The 17,082-nt window shown below is 49.5% G+C and overlaps 1 protein-coding gene across 2 annotated transcripts in view; it reads right to left on the bottom strand.

Annotated features, from left to right (window-relative positions):
* Positions 1-17,082, bottom strand: part of COL5A1 (collagen type V alpha 1 chain) — a 134,191-nt gene that overhangs the window by 55,074 nt on the left and 62,035 nt on the right. For both annotated transcript variants that reach the window (XM_036394064.2, XM_036394065.2), the window contains exons 8-17: positions 16,186-16,338; positions 15,845-15,901; positions 11,806-11,847; positions 11,545-11,607; positions 7,277-7,351; positions 6,428-6,520; positions 3,445-3,501; positions 2,905-2,958; positions 2,218-2,271; positions 568-621 (exon numbers count right to left, since the gene is read on the bottom strand). In XM_036394064.2, coding sequence (XP_036249957.1) covers positions 568-621; positions 2,218-2,271; positions 2,905-2,958; positions 3,445-3,501; positions 6,428-6,520; positions 7,277-7,351; positions 11,545-11,607; positions 11,806-11,847; positions 15,845-15,901; positions 16,186-16,338 — 702 coding nt within the window. The remainder of the gene's footprint in view (positions 1-567; positions 622-2,217; positions 2,272-2,904; positions 2,959-3,444; positions 3,502-6,427; positions 6,521-7,276; positions 7,352-11,544; positions 11,608-11,805; positions 11,848-15,844; positions 15,902-16,185; positions 16,339-17,082) is intronic.

Here is a 17,082-nt window from a genome sequence, read left to right as displayed (position 1 = left end):
ATGCTTTTTTTCCATGTGGATTTCCAGCACAACAGCTTCTTTCCTGCTTGATAATTCTGGCAGATCACAGCAGAATTAAGGGATTTTGTCTCCAATAAAAAAATTATAGTGGGGATTAAAATTCCTCACCACGCCTCCATTTCCTCACCTGCTTAAGAGGTGGTTTTTGGTGGTTCTACTCTAGAGACTCCCCAGCCACTTGTTCTGTTTGGTTTTTTGTAATTGGGATTCTGAAGCATTTGTTCTACAACTGCAGCATATTTCGTTCAGCAGGTTAAAAAAGTGGCATTAAAAAAAAAATAAATTCATTCAGCAGGTTAAAAAAGTGGCATTAAAAAAAAAAAAAAAAGGAAAAATTGAAAAATTGCTATTCTGCCTTCCAGGAGTGAGTTTAACTTCCCTCCCTTAACCTCCATGTCCCATGAAGGCTTCTTGTCTTCACAGGAGCCTCTGGACCGGCTCACAACCTCATCCAAGCAAGCTGGGCTCCTTCTCCACGCGTCCCTCAGCTCATTCCTGCTGGAGAGAAGGTGCAGATTCCCCAAATCCATAAAAACCTGGCACTACCTTTGGTCCTGTCTGGCCTGGCATGCCCCGGGCGCCGTCACTGCCAGCTCGTCCCTGCAACAGAGACACCAAAGTCAGATCCAGAGGGTAACACAGAACCACAAATGGGGCTCTGAGACAGGGTTTAGTTAGGCCAGAGAGAGGGTTTATTTAAGTCAGGCAGCTCCTCTTGGCGAGGGAAAAATCCCTGCTCTGTGTTTGAAGCAACATCCTGGGGTTAATGAGAGGTGGGAGATGAACGGCAGCGGAGCCACGTCAGTACATGGGCCGAGGTCGTTGGTTTTATGTGAGAAAATAAAATCTCCCAGCACATTTGGAGAGATGCTAATGATGATGGCTGCAAATTAAAATGGGAGTTTCTGTTTCCAGGAAGGCAGAAGTGGGTCACACACAAGACTTGCTCGTTCCTTCCTCTGGCAAGTTGAGTCATGGTGAGCCAGAGGGTGGCGTGAAATAAAAATCAGAATTAGGAAACAGAGCAGGGTTTACACCTGATCCATTCTTGGGACTGGATTCTCCTCACAAAATGCCAGGAGTGGGGACTCCAAGCCAGTTCAAAGCATTCGTGGAGCTACAACCCCAGTACCAGGGAGCCAAAAAACCCTGGGATAGAAGAGTGGGATGAGCAGCTTTGAATTCCCCCACACTGCTCAGATTTTAACTCCCATTCTTCTTTGCATCCTCCCAGATTTTAACTTCCATCCTTGTTTCTGTCCTCCCAGATTTTAACTCTCCTCCTCATTTCTGTCCTCTCAGTTTTCAACTCCCATCCTCATTTTCATCCTCCCAAATTTTAACTCTCCTCCTCATGTGTGTCCTCCCAGATTTTAACTCCCATTTTCATTCATGTCCCAAATTTTAACTCCCATTTTCATTTGTGTCTTCCCAGATTTTAACTTCCATCCTTGTTTCTGTCCTCCCAAACTTTAACTCTCCTCCTCATTTGTGTCCAGAATTTTTACTCCCATCCTTGTGAGATTTTAACTCTCATCCTGATTTCTGTCCTCCCAAACTTTAACTCTCCTCCTCATTTGTGTCCTCCCAAATTTCAACTCACAGCCTTCTCTCCTCCCAGATTTTAACTCCTATCCTGGTGCCCTCCCAGATTTAACTCCCACCCTGATATTTGCACCCTCCCAAATTTTCACTCCCATCCTGGTTTCTGTCCTCCCAGATTTTAACTCTCCTCCTCCTGTGTGTACTCCCAGTTTTCAACTCCCATTTTCATTTGTGTCCCAAATTTTAACTCCCATTCTCATTCGTGTCCCAAATTTTAACTCCCATCCTGCTTTCTGTCCTCCCAAATTTTAACTCTCCTCCCAGATTTCAACTCCCAAATTCACGTCCTCCCAAATTTCAACTCCCATCCTTCTCTCCTCCAAAATTTTAACTCCCATCCTTGTGCCCTCCCAGATTTTAACTCCCATCCTTGTGCCCTCCCAGATTTAACTCCCACCCTGATTTGCACCCTCCCAGATCTTCCCTCCCATGCTGGTTTGTGTCCCCCAGGACGGCCGAGCTCAGCCCGGCCGCCGGCTCTTGCGCAACGCCCTCGGTGCAGAGGAATGGGAGGAATTGTTTGGCAGCAGGAGCAGTTTCCAGCAGCAACTGCAGCTCCTGCCTGCTCAGCACAGCTGCCAGGACACTCACCCTGCGGCCTGGCTTCCCTGCAGGACCGGGAGGACCCTGGATGCCTCGTGGGCCCTGCAAGGAATCAAGGAGAGAGGAAGAAATGTCACCTCAAGGAAGAAATGTCACCTCAAGGAAGAAATGTCACCTCAAGACCCAGAGATCAGTGCCCACTTCAGGCACTGCTGGGGCCCTCCAGGGCCACCAGGGCTCCAAAATGAATCCCTGGAGCAGAGCCTGTGGTTCCAAACACACAGGGAAGGGGCTGAGCATCTCCAGGCAGGAATTGCAGGTGTTTATCCATGGGGAAGGTTTTGCTAGCAAGTGGTGGAGATGCATCCCATAAATCACTTCCCTTGCCATCAGAAAATGGGAACTTTCCCTCAGTGCAGGATTTAAGGCTTGGAAGAACAATATGCTGAGCATTAGTGAATTCTCCACACTTCAAATTATCGTTTATGTACAGGACTCCTCCGTGGGTGTTCTTCCAGGAAGGGAGCTGCAGAGTTTTACACTGCTGGCTTCAAACCACTTCCAGAGCCTGCATTCAGACACTTGGAGGGACATTTCCAAGCCAAACACGTATTCCCACAGCCTCCTGCTCCCAGCTGGCACGGGGTGACTGAATCCGTGCTCCCCAACAGCCTCTCCAGGCAGGACTGGCTGCTTCACCCTCGTTTCTCCAGCTCCCTCCAGTTCCACACTCACCTGAGGTCCCATTTCTCCAGCTTCTCCCTTCAGTCCTCCACTGCCCGGGGGTCCCTTTGGACAGAGTAGAGGATTTATTATATTTTTGCTCCAAGAGAGCCAGAGAAGAAGATTCCACATTAAGGAAAAGCCATTCATGGATCCAGAGCCCATAGGGAGCTGGATCAGCTGGGTTGGCTCCATCCTCAACAATTCCATCCTCACCCGCTCCATCTACGCTATTCCATCACTCCCCAATTCCACACCCCAGTTCCATCACTCCCCAATTCCATGTCCCAGTTCCATGTCCCAGTTCCATTACTCACTATTTCTATCTCCCCAATTCCATCATTCCCCATTTCCACCCCTCCAATTCCATCCCCCCAGTTCCATCTCCCCAATTCCATCACTCCCCAGTTCCATCCCACCATTTCCATCACTCACCCTTTCTATCCCCCAATTCCATCACTCTCCAATTCCATCTCCCCATTTCCATCCCCCCCAATTCCACCACTCCCCATTTCCCTCTCCCCATTTCCCTCCCCCAGTTCCCTCACTCACCATCGGGCCCGGCCGCCCCGTCAGCCCCATGGGTCCTGCTGGTCCCCTCAGTGCCAGCTGCAAACAGAAGGACAAACAGGGCTCACCTTGTGACAAAGCCACCACTGAGCCACCAGCCACAGCTCCCTCCACACCCACAGACCCCTGGAGCAATGCCCACATCCCCAGGGAATTCCAGACCCACAATGGGCAAACAGCTTCTCCTTGCCCAGACTTGCTGTGCCCCATCCCTGGAGGTGTCCAAGGCCAGGCAGGGACACTTGGAGCCACCTGGGGTCATGGGAAGTGTCCCTGCCCATGGAAGTGCTTGGAATGAGATGGGCTTTAAGCTCCCTCCCATCCCAAACCATTCTGTGATTCTATGAAAGCCCCTGGACTGTCCATGAATCTGCTGAGAGGACATAAATATTTATGACCCCACTTCAGTTCAAGAGAAATTTTTTTCTTTATTGTCCTGGTGGTTCAATTTTAGAGGAATTTTTCCCTTTTTTCCTTTGGTTAACATCCTCCAAACTGAGCTCCAATTCAAACTGAACACAGGGGGCTTTTAGCTCCATAATTAAGGAGTCGTGTTAACCGTGCATCAACCCAGTAATTTCCACGGTGGGAAATGGAGCTGGGCCATGCTTTAAAACATCCCTCAGACAATTTGTTCCCTCGTGACAATCCAACACTTCCAGAGAGTTGTAATTATCTGTGTACTCCAGTAATTAAAATCTACCCAGTGACTGAGCTTGGAAAGGCAGAAATATTGCACAAATGCTGGGTTCTGTGGCATCTTTTTACAACACCCCATTAAAAGGGAGATGCTGTGAACCACTGCTGGCTGCAACAACATTCAGTGCCTAATGAAAGCCAAATTTTAAAGGGATAAATCAACCTAATAATGCAATTAACAGCAGTGATAACGAGAAAAAAGAAAAAACCAACCCAAAATAGGAAAAGCTTATGCTTGCTGCAGGACCTTGTTTTCCAATCCTGTCATATCCTGTAGTTCCTTACAAAAATGACATTTATTTCCCTTCCTGCATCACGATTTTCAGCCAAAATGTTGAAGTTCACAAAAAAATTGATTTTTGTCCTCTCTAGAAATATTCAACTTTTCATCCATAGCCCAAAAGTTACCCATGATTTATTTGGGTTTTAATTTTTTTTCCCCAAACATGAAAATTTAAATAAAAAGGGACTTTGAATGAGGGGAGGGAGGCTATTTATTTTTTTGGTAAATCACAATTTTCAGCAGGGAAAAGAAAAAAATAAAAGAACAAAAGCAGAGAGCTGGAGAAAGCAGGTGCTTCTCATGAAACGTTTCTCAGGTCAAACCCTCTATTTCCCAGGAAAATAAAATGCTGATGGAAAAACGCTGGGCAGGCTGGAAATTAAGACTGACAAGGTAACACCAGGAACATAATCCAGGATATTATTGGCAGCACAAGGTTAATGGACAGGAAAATGCAGTGGCTGGGAGGATCAGGACTCTGCCTGAATCTGTAAAAAATCCAATCCAACTCCTTTGGAAAAGGATGGAAAGCAGAAAACTCCCAGTTAAGGCAAACACTTCCTTAAAAACGCACCAGGGGCAGGTGCCACCCATGGGGGGAGAGCCCAATGGAGTTTATCCCATATAAAGGTGAAATAAGTTGAGTTTTTAGCTTCTTTAAGCCCCCCAAAAAATCTGTGTTAAAATCTGCAGACAGCTCAGAGTGACAAAGCAGCTCCAGCCACACATCCCAGCTGCAGCCAGATGTGAGCTCTGGAGCTGTCCCCAAATAAAACAGCCCCAAAGCTGTGCCCCTTTGGGAACTGCCACCCTAAAAAATGCTCTCCTTCATGGCAAGGGTGTGTTTGCAGCAGAACTGGGTCCCTTTGGGGCAAACAGAGCAGTTTGGGAACTGTGGGGTTCCCAATCTCTGGTTTTTAACATCGGCACTCAGGAAAGCTCCCACGAGCTCCAGGGGAGAACAATTTCAGAGCTCCACTGGCTAAAAATGCAGTTTGATTTTGGAGAGATGAGTGCAGAGCCTTTCCCACTGAGGTGCCCATCCAGGCAGGGAGCGGGAGCTGTGCTGGGAGTGTGCCAATCTTGTTGCACCAGGGAGCCAGGGATGATTTGGACATCAATCAATAAGGCCATCCAAGGAAAGAAATGTTCCAGGCATGGCCACCATGTATTCCCAAATAAACATATTAAATTACAAATCTGCCTGTTGAGATTTTGGGAACAGCTTCCATCTGTGACATAGGTTTCATTAGGAGGATTTACTGGGGGGAAAACCATACAAAAATAAGAAAATGCTTTGAGCACAACTGCTTATAGGGACCCTCAAAATAAAAATATGCCAAAGCCAGCGGGTCTGCCAGAGATCTGCAAGAAATTAAAACCAGCTTTCCATCAGCTGGTGGTTAATAAAACCCCAAATCATGCAGGTGCAACCCTGTGGCAGGTGAGAGGTTCCACCAGCAGCAATGGGGACTGTTGAGGATTTTTTGGAGGTTGAGTTTTTGCATGGCCACATTCAGCTGATGCACAATTCAGCCTGCTTGCAATAATGGACAATGGACACGTTCAGAAACAATCAATAATGGACATGTTCAGAAATGGGGTCGGTATATCCCTGAGAAAGATGCAAGAAGAATCATCAAGACTCAGCAGGTTTGTCAGCAAGCTTGAGAAAGTGAGAAAAAAGAGAACCAATGTGTGGGCCAGACAACCACAGCAAGACGCGTGAAAGACTGAAAGATCCAATCAGGATTCTATTTCAGAGGTGTGAACAGCTGGGATTAACCAATCATGTATTAGCCAGAGATGTGTGGACAGTAGAAAGTTATTATAAACATAGCTCGTTTGGGGATAATAAATTTGGCTTCACTGGATCGTATTGATCATGGTGCGATGTCCCCTTCCTGACCCTCGGCGTGAGAGGATTGATTCTGCTGCTGCAGGGAGCCCTGGCAGGCACTCCCAGCTGGCCCCAGCACTCACCCTGGCCTGCTGCAGGATGGCCTGGGCCTGGGCCTCCTGCGCTGACACCATGGGTCCCTTGGAGCCGGCGTCGCCTCCGCCGCTGAAGCGGAACTGGTGGGAACGAGGTGGGCACACAGCAAGGTCACAGCTCTGCCCCTGCAGCCTGCCCAGCCTGAGCCTGAGCAGCTCCATTCAGCATGACTGCCCTGAGCCCATCCCAGCCCATCCCAGCCCATGCCAACCCATCCCAACCCATCCCAGCCCTCCCAGCCCATCCCAGCCCATCCCAGCCCAACCCAGCCCAGCCAATCCCAATCCATCCCAACCCATCCCAGCCCATCCCAATCCATCCCAGCCCATCCCAATCCATCGCAGCCCATCCCAGCCCATGCCAACCCATCCCAGTCCATCCCAGCCCATCCCAATCCATCCCAGCCCTCCCAGTCCATCCCAGCTCATCCCAAGCCATCCCAACCCATCCCAGCCCAATCCAACCCATCCTAGCCCATCCCAGCCCATCCCAGCCCATCCCAGTAACCCCTGGGCTTGTCCTGTGCAGAGCCAGGAGTTGGACTCAATAATCCTGGTGGGTCCCTTCCACCTTGGGATATTCCATGATTTTTATCATTATCCATCACTTCTGGCAATTTTAACCTGTCTGTGCTTTTGACTAATGAAGGAGCTCCAGTGCTTTGCAGCAAAAAGTCAATTTACAACAGGAACCACCCATATCCATCTTTTCCCTCAAAGAAAACATATCCTTGGGGTAAAGGAGATGGGAGATTTCTGCAAGAAGGGGCATTAAACAGCAGCAAAACCAAGAAATCTGACTCATTTCAATCCCTTTTTAGTTCTGTTTGCACTCACAGGCAGCATAAGCATTGTCCCTGGTGGTCCTGGCAATCCATCAGCTCCTGGGAGACCTGGGCGTCCAGGTGGGCCCTGAAAGAGGAAGAAATTAAAATAAACTTCTAAAACATCATTTTGGTTCTGTGCATACATTAACAGCTGTGGTTATGTCAGGATATTGTCACGACAGGGATAGAGTTGGTGGGAATCCAATTTTTTCTTCAATTTCCTAAATTCCCTCCTGTTCCATCCTGCTCCTGCTGTTTCCAGGGCCTGCCTCGTGCAGTTTTGGAGGAATCCAAGTCCCTGCAATGCTCCAAGACAACAGAATCAATGTTTAGAGTTGGGTCTGTTAAAATCCATTAAAAAACCCCAAAAATAGATGAAACTTCCTAACTCAGTGAGAGAGAAATGGAGGGAGATAAATTCATTCCTGCAGATGCTCAATCAGCTGGGTCATTTTATTTTTCTCCCTTCTTTTTTTTTTTTTAAATTATTTTAGTCCTTTGAGGCTCCTTCCATTGGAATGGAGTGATCCTGTCAGGGGCTGCAGATCAGCCCAAATCCATGGATCTCCACAGAGAGGAGGATCTTTAATTGGCACTAAAGCAACGAGTGGGCAGCCAAAGATCTATTGATGAAGCCACAAAAAAAAATCAAATATGGCCAATTTTCCCTGGCAAAAAGTTGAGGTTAACCCAGATTTCCTCCTCGTTCCACCGATCCCATATGCAAATGAGGGTGACATCAATGTCTGTGGCTAATTGCAATTTTCACAGCACTTTAAGGCAACAGGGATTTGACCACATCCCAGCAAGGCCAAAAAAGCCCCAGTGCTCCTTTTGTGGCCAGCAGGTTGGGATTAAGAGCTTGGCCACTCCTTTAGTTAGGAAACACCAACAATAAATCAATTTCTAGAGAACTGGCTCTCTTGGAAGGGCAAGCAATGAACATTTTTGTAATTCTTGCTCTCCTCAACCTGCCTGCAGTCTGTTCAGATGCCCCCCCCAAAAAATGTAAATACAAAATCTTTCCAAAAATCTCAGGCAGGGGGACACCAAAAAGCCAGGAAGTCCTAAGGCCACCCCACAAAGGAGGTGGGGTAACGGTGGGAAAGACAAACACGCAACCAAGTGCCTAAAAATCAGAATATTAGAATAAAACAACCCAAGAGAGCACCGAACCAAAGGATTTGGTGCTTTAGCCTTGCCCCACGCCCTTCCAGCAAGATCTCCCCACTCCACATCTCTCTGCTCCCTCTTCCTCCACGAGGACCAGGCACCATGACCAGCCTGGGTTAACAACGCTGCTCCCAGGGCTGGAGCGGCAGGGAAACACCAGGAAAAATCCCAGCAGTGCCCAGGGGGGCTGCAGAACTCTCCAGAACATCCAGGCAGGCTGGACAGCCACAGTTTGCTGAGCCTGGCCCATGCCAGAGCCCTCAACCCCACTGAAATCCCACCCCAGACCCATCTGTTGGAGCAGAAATGGCACAAATCATTCAGGCCAGGCTTGTTTTATATGATAAACCTTCTTTTTCTCTCCCTCTCCTCCTATAACTCCAGCCCTGCCTATGATGGAGCAGGGCTGAGCTTGTTTATCTCTCCTGACAAGTGTTGATGCAGTGCTTTTACCCACAAATGCCTCTTTTTGTTTCAGCCTGGGTGTGGGAGGTCTTTTCCTGGTGGAATGGACCAGCAGAGGGGGGGTGAGCAACGAAACACAGGAAAATCAAACCCATAAAGCACTTTGGAAATTTAAATTCATGAATGCCTGGGAGAAATGCAGCCTGCCAGGGGCTGGGTGTAAATCTGTGTGCCTCTCCTTGTGGAAATGGGGATTTGCTGAAATACAGCAGCCAGGCAGGGATGGCGACTTCAACTTGCGTTTGAAATGCAAACCCTGGGGTAGCATTGCCATGGAAGGGTTAAACTGAAACATGGGGTGTCTGTGTGGGACCACGGTGCTGAGCCTCAGCATTCACCAAGGGTCTCTCTCTCCCTGGTTGTTTTTCTGCCCTGGTCAGAAAATTACATAATAGGAGATGTTTCCTGCAGTTTTGGGGGTCTCTGAGTTAAGGGAGCAGCTGGAAAAAGCAGCACCCTGGAAGCCCTCAGGAGCCTCAGCATTCACCAAGGGTCTCTCTCTCTCTCCCTGCTTGTTGTTCAACCCTGGACAGAAAATTACATAACAGGAGATGTTTCCTGCAGTTTTGGGGGTCTCCGAGTTAAGGGAGCCCTTGGGAAAAGCAGCGCCTGGAAGCCCTGAGGAGCCAAATGAGGATTTTTAGGGATGCTTTTTAGGGATCCTGTTGCACTTCTGAGGGGCAGAACTGTGCTCAGGGCAGTGATTCCCTTGGGATTCAATGGCTGATGGCTTTGGAAGGTGAAGATATTTTGTGATGAGCCTTCCCCAGAGCACCCAGGCCCCCGAATTTCCAAGCAAGCAGCAGGGCGGGTGAGGGAGCTGCAGTTTTCTCCAATGCTGCAGCTCACCCCCTAACAAACAACACATTTTCCCACTTCCTTCCTGCCAGTCTGGAGCTCCCATGGAACAGCTCCCTGCTCTCCTCAGTGCCATATTTCCTCCTTCCCACTGCTGCCTAAGTCATCCCAAAGCATCCTGAGCCCTCTGGAACCTCCCACACCCAGGCTGCTCCTCAGCTCTGCTGCTGACACAAACTCCTCTGTGCCTCCTGATCGTGGAAGAAGCTTTAAATAAATAAAGCTCTTTCTTTTTTTTTTTTTTGTCTTTTTTTTTTTCTTTTTTACAATGAATAAACCAGAGCTAAATGAGTGTTGGCCAATATTAACAGAGCTGACTATTGTTGGGCTGTTAATTCATTGCACCTGCCCGAGAGCAGATAAAAAAATCTCTTTATCAGATGCAGGCAATGTTCCTCACTGTACCCAGGGAAGGGTCATGTAAATTCATGAGCTACACTCTCAGGGTTAATAATAAACAAATTAAAAGAGGAGCTGCTCTAATTGAAAAGGAGGGTTCCAATACATTTGCAGCTCCTGTGTGAGTTCATCACTTCTCTCTGCACCCTGTGCTGGGTTACACTCTGCTCTGGACACTGCTGCAGCCTGTCCTAGAATGCAAATTATTCCTCTCAGAGTGGCTGCTGCTGCTGCTTGGCTCTGCAGGGCTGTTCCAAGGGAGCTTGGCCAGCAAATATCTGCATCTGCCTGGCCAGATGACAGCAGGAGTGTCCCCTGTCCCCAGGGCCAGCATCCAGCCTGCCAGGAGTGCAGCAGGGAAGGAGGCTGAGCATCACAGGAGGGAGGCAAGCAAGACAGGGATGAGGCCACAGGGGAAAAACAGCACCCTGGAATTATTCAGAAGCCAGAAAAGGATTTTTGGGGCTCGCCCTGGACCACTGAGAGATGCAAACCAAGACAGGCAGGGAAAACCAGCACCCTGGAAATACTCAGAAGCCAAATAAGGAATTTATGGGACCACTGAGAGATGCAAACCAAGAAAGGGATGAGGCCACAGGGAAAACCAGCACCTGGAAATACTCAGAATCCATATGAGGATTTTTAGGGCTCGCCCTGGACGGCTGAGAGATATAAACCAAGACAAGGATGAAGCTACAGGGAAACACAGGACCCTGGAATTATTCAGAAGCCAAATAAGGAATTTTAGGGGACCACTGTGAGATTCAAACCAAGCAAGGGATGAGGCCACAGGGAAAAACAGCACTCTGAAAATACCCAGAGGCCAAAAAAGGATTTTTGGGGCTTGCCCTGGACCACAGAGAGATGCAAACCACACCCAGCTCAACCTGTCTCTGTGAACCCAGGCTGCAGAGCTGGCTGTGTGGGCAGCAGTGCAGTGCCACAAGGGTTAAGCCAGGCCCAGGAGCCCCCAGGGCTGAGCCTGGATTGACTTTCTGAGCTGGCAGGCAGAGATGGATGGAGCTCAGGCAGGGCCCCTCGTCCTCAATCATGTCCCATTTCTGCTCCATCAGGAGCAGTGCAAAGCAGGGGAAAGGGGGAGTGCAGCAGCCACAGGGACCAAGGAGGCAACAAAGAACCTGACCTAAAACAAAGGCAGTGCCCAGGCTGGGGACGGTGCCATGGGAATGTCCCAGCACCTCAGGAACCTGCCCTGCCCTGTGTCCCACCACGAGCCCCTTTGGGAGCTGCTCTCACAGGGTGAACAGGATTTCAACAGGATTTCAACAAGATTTCTACAGGATTTCAAGGCTCCAGGGATACCCCACAGCCCCAGCAACCCACCCAAACTCCAGCAAAGAGGAGAAAGCCATGGGCACTCACCCTCTCCCCTGGGTCACCCATCAAGCCCACGGGTCCAGTTGGTCCTGGAGGTCCTGGAAGGCCCTGGCAGAGAAAAGGGGAAAAAAAACCCCTAAGCCACGAGAGAAAATGTGTTATTATTTGTAGCAGATTTCTAGGAGCAGCAGGAAAAGCTCTCTGTTTGTTTTTGCACCACAAAATCCACCCCAAAGCTCCCTCTGTGCACGTGTGTGGCAGATGGGAGCAACAGAGCCCAGGGAGCAGGGGGAAAATGCCACTTACTGCTGGGCCTTCAGGACCAGGGGGGCCTTCCACCAGCATTCCCTGAGCAAGAGGAAGGAAAAAAAAGGGATTAGACACATCCACAAAGGCATTTTGTCCACAGGGAAATGCCCGGTGCTTCAGCTGTTCTTAAATATTTCAGCTCTTGCTGCTGCATGGAGACATCCCAGAGCTGGAGGGTTTGCACTGCCTCTGGATGACTTCTCCCAGAGGTGCAGAGCATCATGGAAAAGCCAAATAATGTGTAATTAAATCCCAAATAATGTGTAATCAAATCCCACAGGCCAGCCCTTACTGCCAGCATCAGCCCCAGCACAGCATCACCTTCCCCAGCATCACCTTCCCCTTCTCCCTGTGCTCAGAGCCAGGGAAAAAGCAAATCCTGGACTTTGTCCAGCCTCGATGGTGCTGGAGCTTGAGGAAAAAAGCTGTTTCTGGCCCTAAAGAGCTTGACAAGAAGTTAGCAATCAAGTTGCAAGGTGGTTTTTAAGTGATTTTTTTTTTCCAGCAGACTGCACGCTGTGATTTCCTCTGTGAACGTAGGAAATCACTGTGTGGGAAAAATTCTGGGATATTGTTACTCCAACCTCTTCAATCTAAATATTTTGTCATCACTTTAGATCAGATCTATCATGCACTCAGGAAAATTAAGGTTTGGTGGTTTCTTGGTTTTTTTTTTTTTCCCCATCATGAGTATGTAAAAGGCAGGAAAGAAACTCCCAATCCACTTGGAAATGCTTTCGAGAAGGTATCAGGGGAATGGTTTGGGAAGAGCTCTGTCCCTTTTATCTCTGAGATAAAGCAGCTCAGGTGGAGTCAGCAATTCCCAGCTCACCTGTGGCAAACAGGGACATTTTTCCTAAGGGATGAAATCCTGTAAAAATCTGTGGATGAGCAGCAGGAGCTGCTTTGGGGTCACCCTAAATTGTTCTCAGGCTCTGGTGCCAAAAGCCTCAGCTGACCCCACTCCAGCCGAGCCGAACGAATCTGAAATGTCTGCAGGAAAATCCAGGCATTCCTGCCCCAAAAAACCACACTCCCAAAGCCCAGAGCAGCAAAAAATAACCTCAAGCAGCAAGCCATGCCCCAGCCCTGCTTCCATCAGGGCTTCTGCACCAAAAAATGCACGGCCAGCTCCGTTCTCTGCCCTTTCCTGGTGTCCACACTCAGCTCCACAGCGTTTCTAAGCTCAGAGAAGAGCTGGCTCCCGCTGCAGCTGGATGTGAGAGGGGGAATTTGCTGCTGCCACCACAGAAAAGGCTCTGCAGCTCCTCACCAGGGAGGAATTCAGGTCATGGTCATGGCCATTGCAGCTGCAGCCATGGAAATATTTCACTGGGTGGGAGTTAGGGCCGAGTTCCACACGCGAGTCCTCAGGGAAACCCCAGAGATCTCAGCACGTGGACACCCCAAAATGATGGATTTTGGATGGATCTTCTTGAGATCCCAGCACGTGGACACCCCAAAATGAGGGATTTTGGATGGTTCTTCTTGAGATCCCAGCACATGGACACCCCAAAACCTATCCTCCTTGAGATCTCAGCATATGAAAAACCCAAAATCCATCCTTGTTGAGATCCCAGATTATGAACACCCCAAAATCCATCCCAGCATATAGACACTTCAAAATGATGGATTTTGGATGGATCTTCTTGAGATCCCAGCTTATGGACACCCCAAAATCCATCTTTGTTGAGATCCCAGCATATGGACAGCCCCAAACCCATTCTTGTTGAGCTCCCAGCATATGGACAGCCCCAAAACCCATCCTCCTTGAGCTCCCAGCATATGGACAGCCCCAAAACCCATCCTCCTTGAGCTCCCAGCATATGGACAGCCCCAAATCCATTCTTGTTGAGCTCCCAGCATATGGACAGCCCCAAACCCATCCTTTTTGGGACCAGTGGTGGCACATTCTGGTGTGACAGGTTCTAAACCAGGAATTAATCAGGGTGCAGGGAATCCCAGCCCACAGCAGCAGGAGGCTTTTGGGGGGCTGCTGTGAGCACACACGGCACCAAGGCTCTGCTCCCCAGGACACTCCTCCCCAGGGGGAAGGGTCAGGGATAATTGGCCCATTTGGGATGCAAACATCCTTGGCATCTTCCCATATTTATCTGCTGGTTTATGTCGAGCTGGGGCCTTGGGGACATCTGGAGATTCTCCTTGGCAGGAAACCTCCCGTGTTCCCATGGATGTTCATCAATGGGAGCAGTGGGAACATGGCAGGGTTTTAGGGACAGCGCCAGTGAGGTGATCCCATTGAGGGAGGCAAGCCAACCGTGGATTTGGGATTGTCCCAGGGGAAAACAGGGCAAGGGTTCCACTTCAGACACCGCCCACAAGTGAAGCCAACATCCCCAAACCAGCCCAAAACCCTGCTGCAATTCAGAGGTGCTGAGCAAACCCTCCCTAAAAGGGAGCACCAGTGTCCCCCCCAGAAGGACAGAGGGCTCTGAGGAGGTGCCAGCAGCCTGGTGACCCCACAGCTGGGATATCTGGGATCCCTGCATCCCTCCTCTCCATCCCTCCTGCCCCTGCCCTGCCCCGCTGCCTCCAGCAAGTGTCAGCACAGAGCAAGGATTGAAGGACAGCTGGGTTTGAAAGGCAAGGAGTGAAAATCCACCAGAATCCAACTTTGTGCTTGGGTTTTATTTCCCTTCTCCTGCAGCTCCCATCAAAAACTGGGGGAAAAAAAGAAAAAAAAAGAGCTAAAGAGCGCAGCAAATCCGAATTTCCCTGCTCAAGAGGAGCTGCAGGGAGAGGGACAAGGCAGCATTTGGTCTTGTTTACTTTCTGGCAAAAGCCATCCATGCTCCAGTGTTTTGAAATAGCAAAGGCGGCCAAATTCCTTCTGGATGATTAAACTTAACTATTTTGTTTGCTTTGTAGCTTTTCAGGCTGGGTTTCTGCCATCATCTTCGTGGGGTCTGGCTGCCCCCCTTCCCTTCCCTTCCCTTTCCACCCCTCTGATAAGGAAATCGCCAGCTCCTCCTTTTGTTTGCAGAGCGAGAGACCCAGAAAGGAAGAGGAGGAGGGAAAGGGTCAGAAATGTTTTTACAAGGGGCTAAATCAGAGTTTTGAAGCCACGCTACTGCACCCCCAGCACCTGCAGAAATTTCAGGTGAAAGAGGAAAAGGAGGAAAAATTAAAAGGGAAATAATGGCCCGAGGATGACGGGAAGCGCTGTGCTGGCCCTCTGCCAAGGAAAATGAGGTTAATTGAACTGTGGGTGTGCAGCCAGCAGGAGCTCAGCCCGCAGGGACGGGGCTGGGGCAGGTGGGTGCGAGGAGCTGATCCCCAATTCCAGCCTGGGAGGAGCAGGAACGGGGCACCCGGGCATCCTGGCACACAGAGAGGGGAAAAATGGGAATTTACCAAGAGCCTTTTGCTCTGCTCACAGGAGCCCCTGAGGCAGCCCCACCACGAGGCTCCTTCCCCACCTCGGGGTGCTGGGTTGGGCACCCACAGCTTTTGCAGAGGGCACAGGCAGCTGGGAATTGTTCTTTAGAAGGAAAATCAACCTCAAAATCAGGCCAGAAGTACAAAGGAAGAGGGTTCCACAAAGGAAGAGCTGTGGGGCTGTGGAGCTGGTGCAGGAGCAAACCTCTCTCTCCACAGCTTTGTGCTGCAGGGGTTTATTTTCTATCCCTTTTATTCCCACAGGGATAAAATTATTCCCATTGGTGGCCCAATTAAAGCCAGCCCCAGGCTGGGAGCTCAGGGCAGGACACAACCTGGATGCTCCCAAACCCCTGAGGGATGAGAGCTGCCCCCTGCCCGACACTCCAGTCCCAGGTTTTATTTTGCTAAAGGAGAGATTTCATGGGAATTCTTGCACTTCCTTCACGATTTAGGTCATTCCTTGAAGCTTTCAAATAAAATTATATAATTACAGTGGTTTAGATTCAATGAACCAGGGAATTCTTTCATGGGGAGTTTTTCTCCCAGCTGTCCCAATGAGAACAAATTCTCTGCACCTTTTTCCATGGGGAGGGGGGGAAAAACCAACAAAACCCCAAACTCAGGTGCTCCTTACCGGCTCAATGATGGCAGGTTCCCCCTTCTGCCCCTTCTCACCCCGGGGGCCACCAATCTGTGGGACAAGGGAAACACAAACCAGACAGTCAGAGAGGACACTGCCATCATCACCATCATCATCACCATCATCATCATCACTATCACCACCACCAACCCCAGCAGGAACTGGAGATCCTGGCACAACCCTGCAGGAAACACCCAGGGCATCTCCTCCTTGTTTAAATACAAGTTGCAGGTGGGCGAATCCTGGTTGTTTTTTTGCACTAATTCTGCTCTAAGTTATGGAAGGACCAACATTTTGAAGCAGAATGCTGCTGGATGGAGCAGAAAGCCTCTCACCCCTTCGTAGATGGTGTCCTGGTTGGCTGGCATGCCTGGGCCAATGTCAGGAGAGGCTGTCCGGTCGTAATAACTGTCATAATAATTCCCATCATATTCCTTTATGGTTTCCTCAGTGAAATCTTTGTCCAGGTCATCCCCTCCTTCAGCAGCCTGGAGAGGAAAGAGCAGCAATGGGTCAGGCTGGAGTTCTCTCCATGCTGGAATATTAATTGCTGTTAGATCAAGGGGTTGACTTTTGTAAAATGGGGATGCTTTATAATAACAGTGACAAGGGGAAAACCCGGGGAAAAGTTAAATTCTGGAATTTTTAAGTCTCCTGTGACTTCTCCAACAGCAGGAAGACAGATGGGAGCAGCTTCATGTCAAATACACACCCTGGCTTTCCCTGGGATTTCTTCACTGATCCCCAGTAAAACACTGAGAGTAGAAAAGCTGGAGTGAGGAAAACACAACACAGCACAAAGCTTGTGTCAGGAGGACCCTGCAAACTGAAAATGCCTGAAGGAAGAGGTAATGGAAGTTTCAGGCTCCAAATCCTCCTCATCTCTCACAGCCCCTGTGCTGGAGACCCTGGATTATCAAGGCCAAGGAGTCCCACATCCGTTCCCAGATTTCAGATGCACACCAAACCCAGGATGTGTCACTGTCAGTGTCCAGTTACACAGGAAATGTGGAAAAACCCAAGTTCACTTCTGCGAGAGCCTCCTGTTTGTTTAGTCTGGGATCCAATCTGCGCCTGGGCCCATCCAAGGAGCAGAAGTTGTTCCAAATCCGGTGCCTCAACCCCTGAATCCTCTCAGAATCCCTTCAGATGCCACGGAGCACAGCAAGGACATCCAGACAAGGCTCAGAATTTCCTTGCTGCTCTCCATCTCCCTGTGCTCCCAGCAGCCT

This window comes from Molothrus ater, chromosome 20 (genome assembly GCF_012460135.2).
Source record: "Molothrus ater isolate BHLD 08-10-18 breed brown headed cowbird chromosome 20, BPBGC_Mater_1.1, whole genome shotgun sequence".
Taxonomy (NCBI): Eukaryota; Metazoa; Chordata; class Aves; order Passeriformes; family Icteridae; genus Molothrus; species Molothrus ater.
This window is presented reverse-complemented; position numbering and strand designations above follow the sequence as displayed.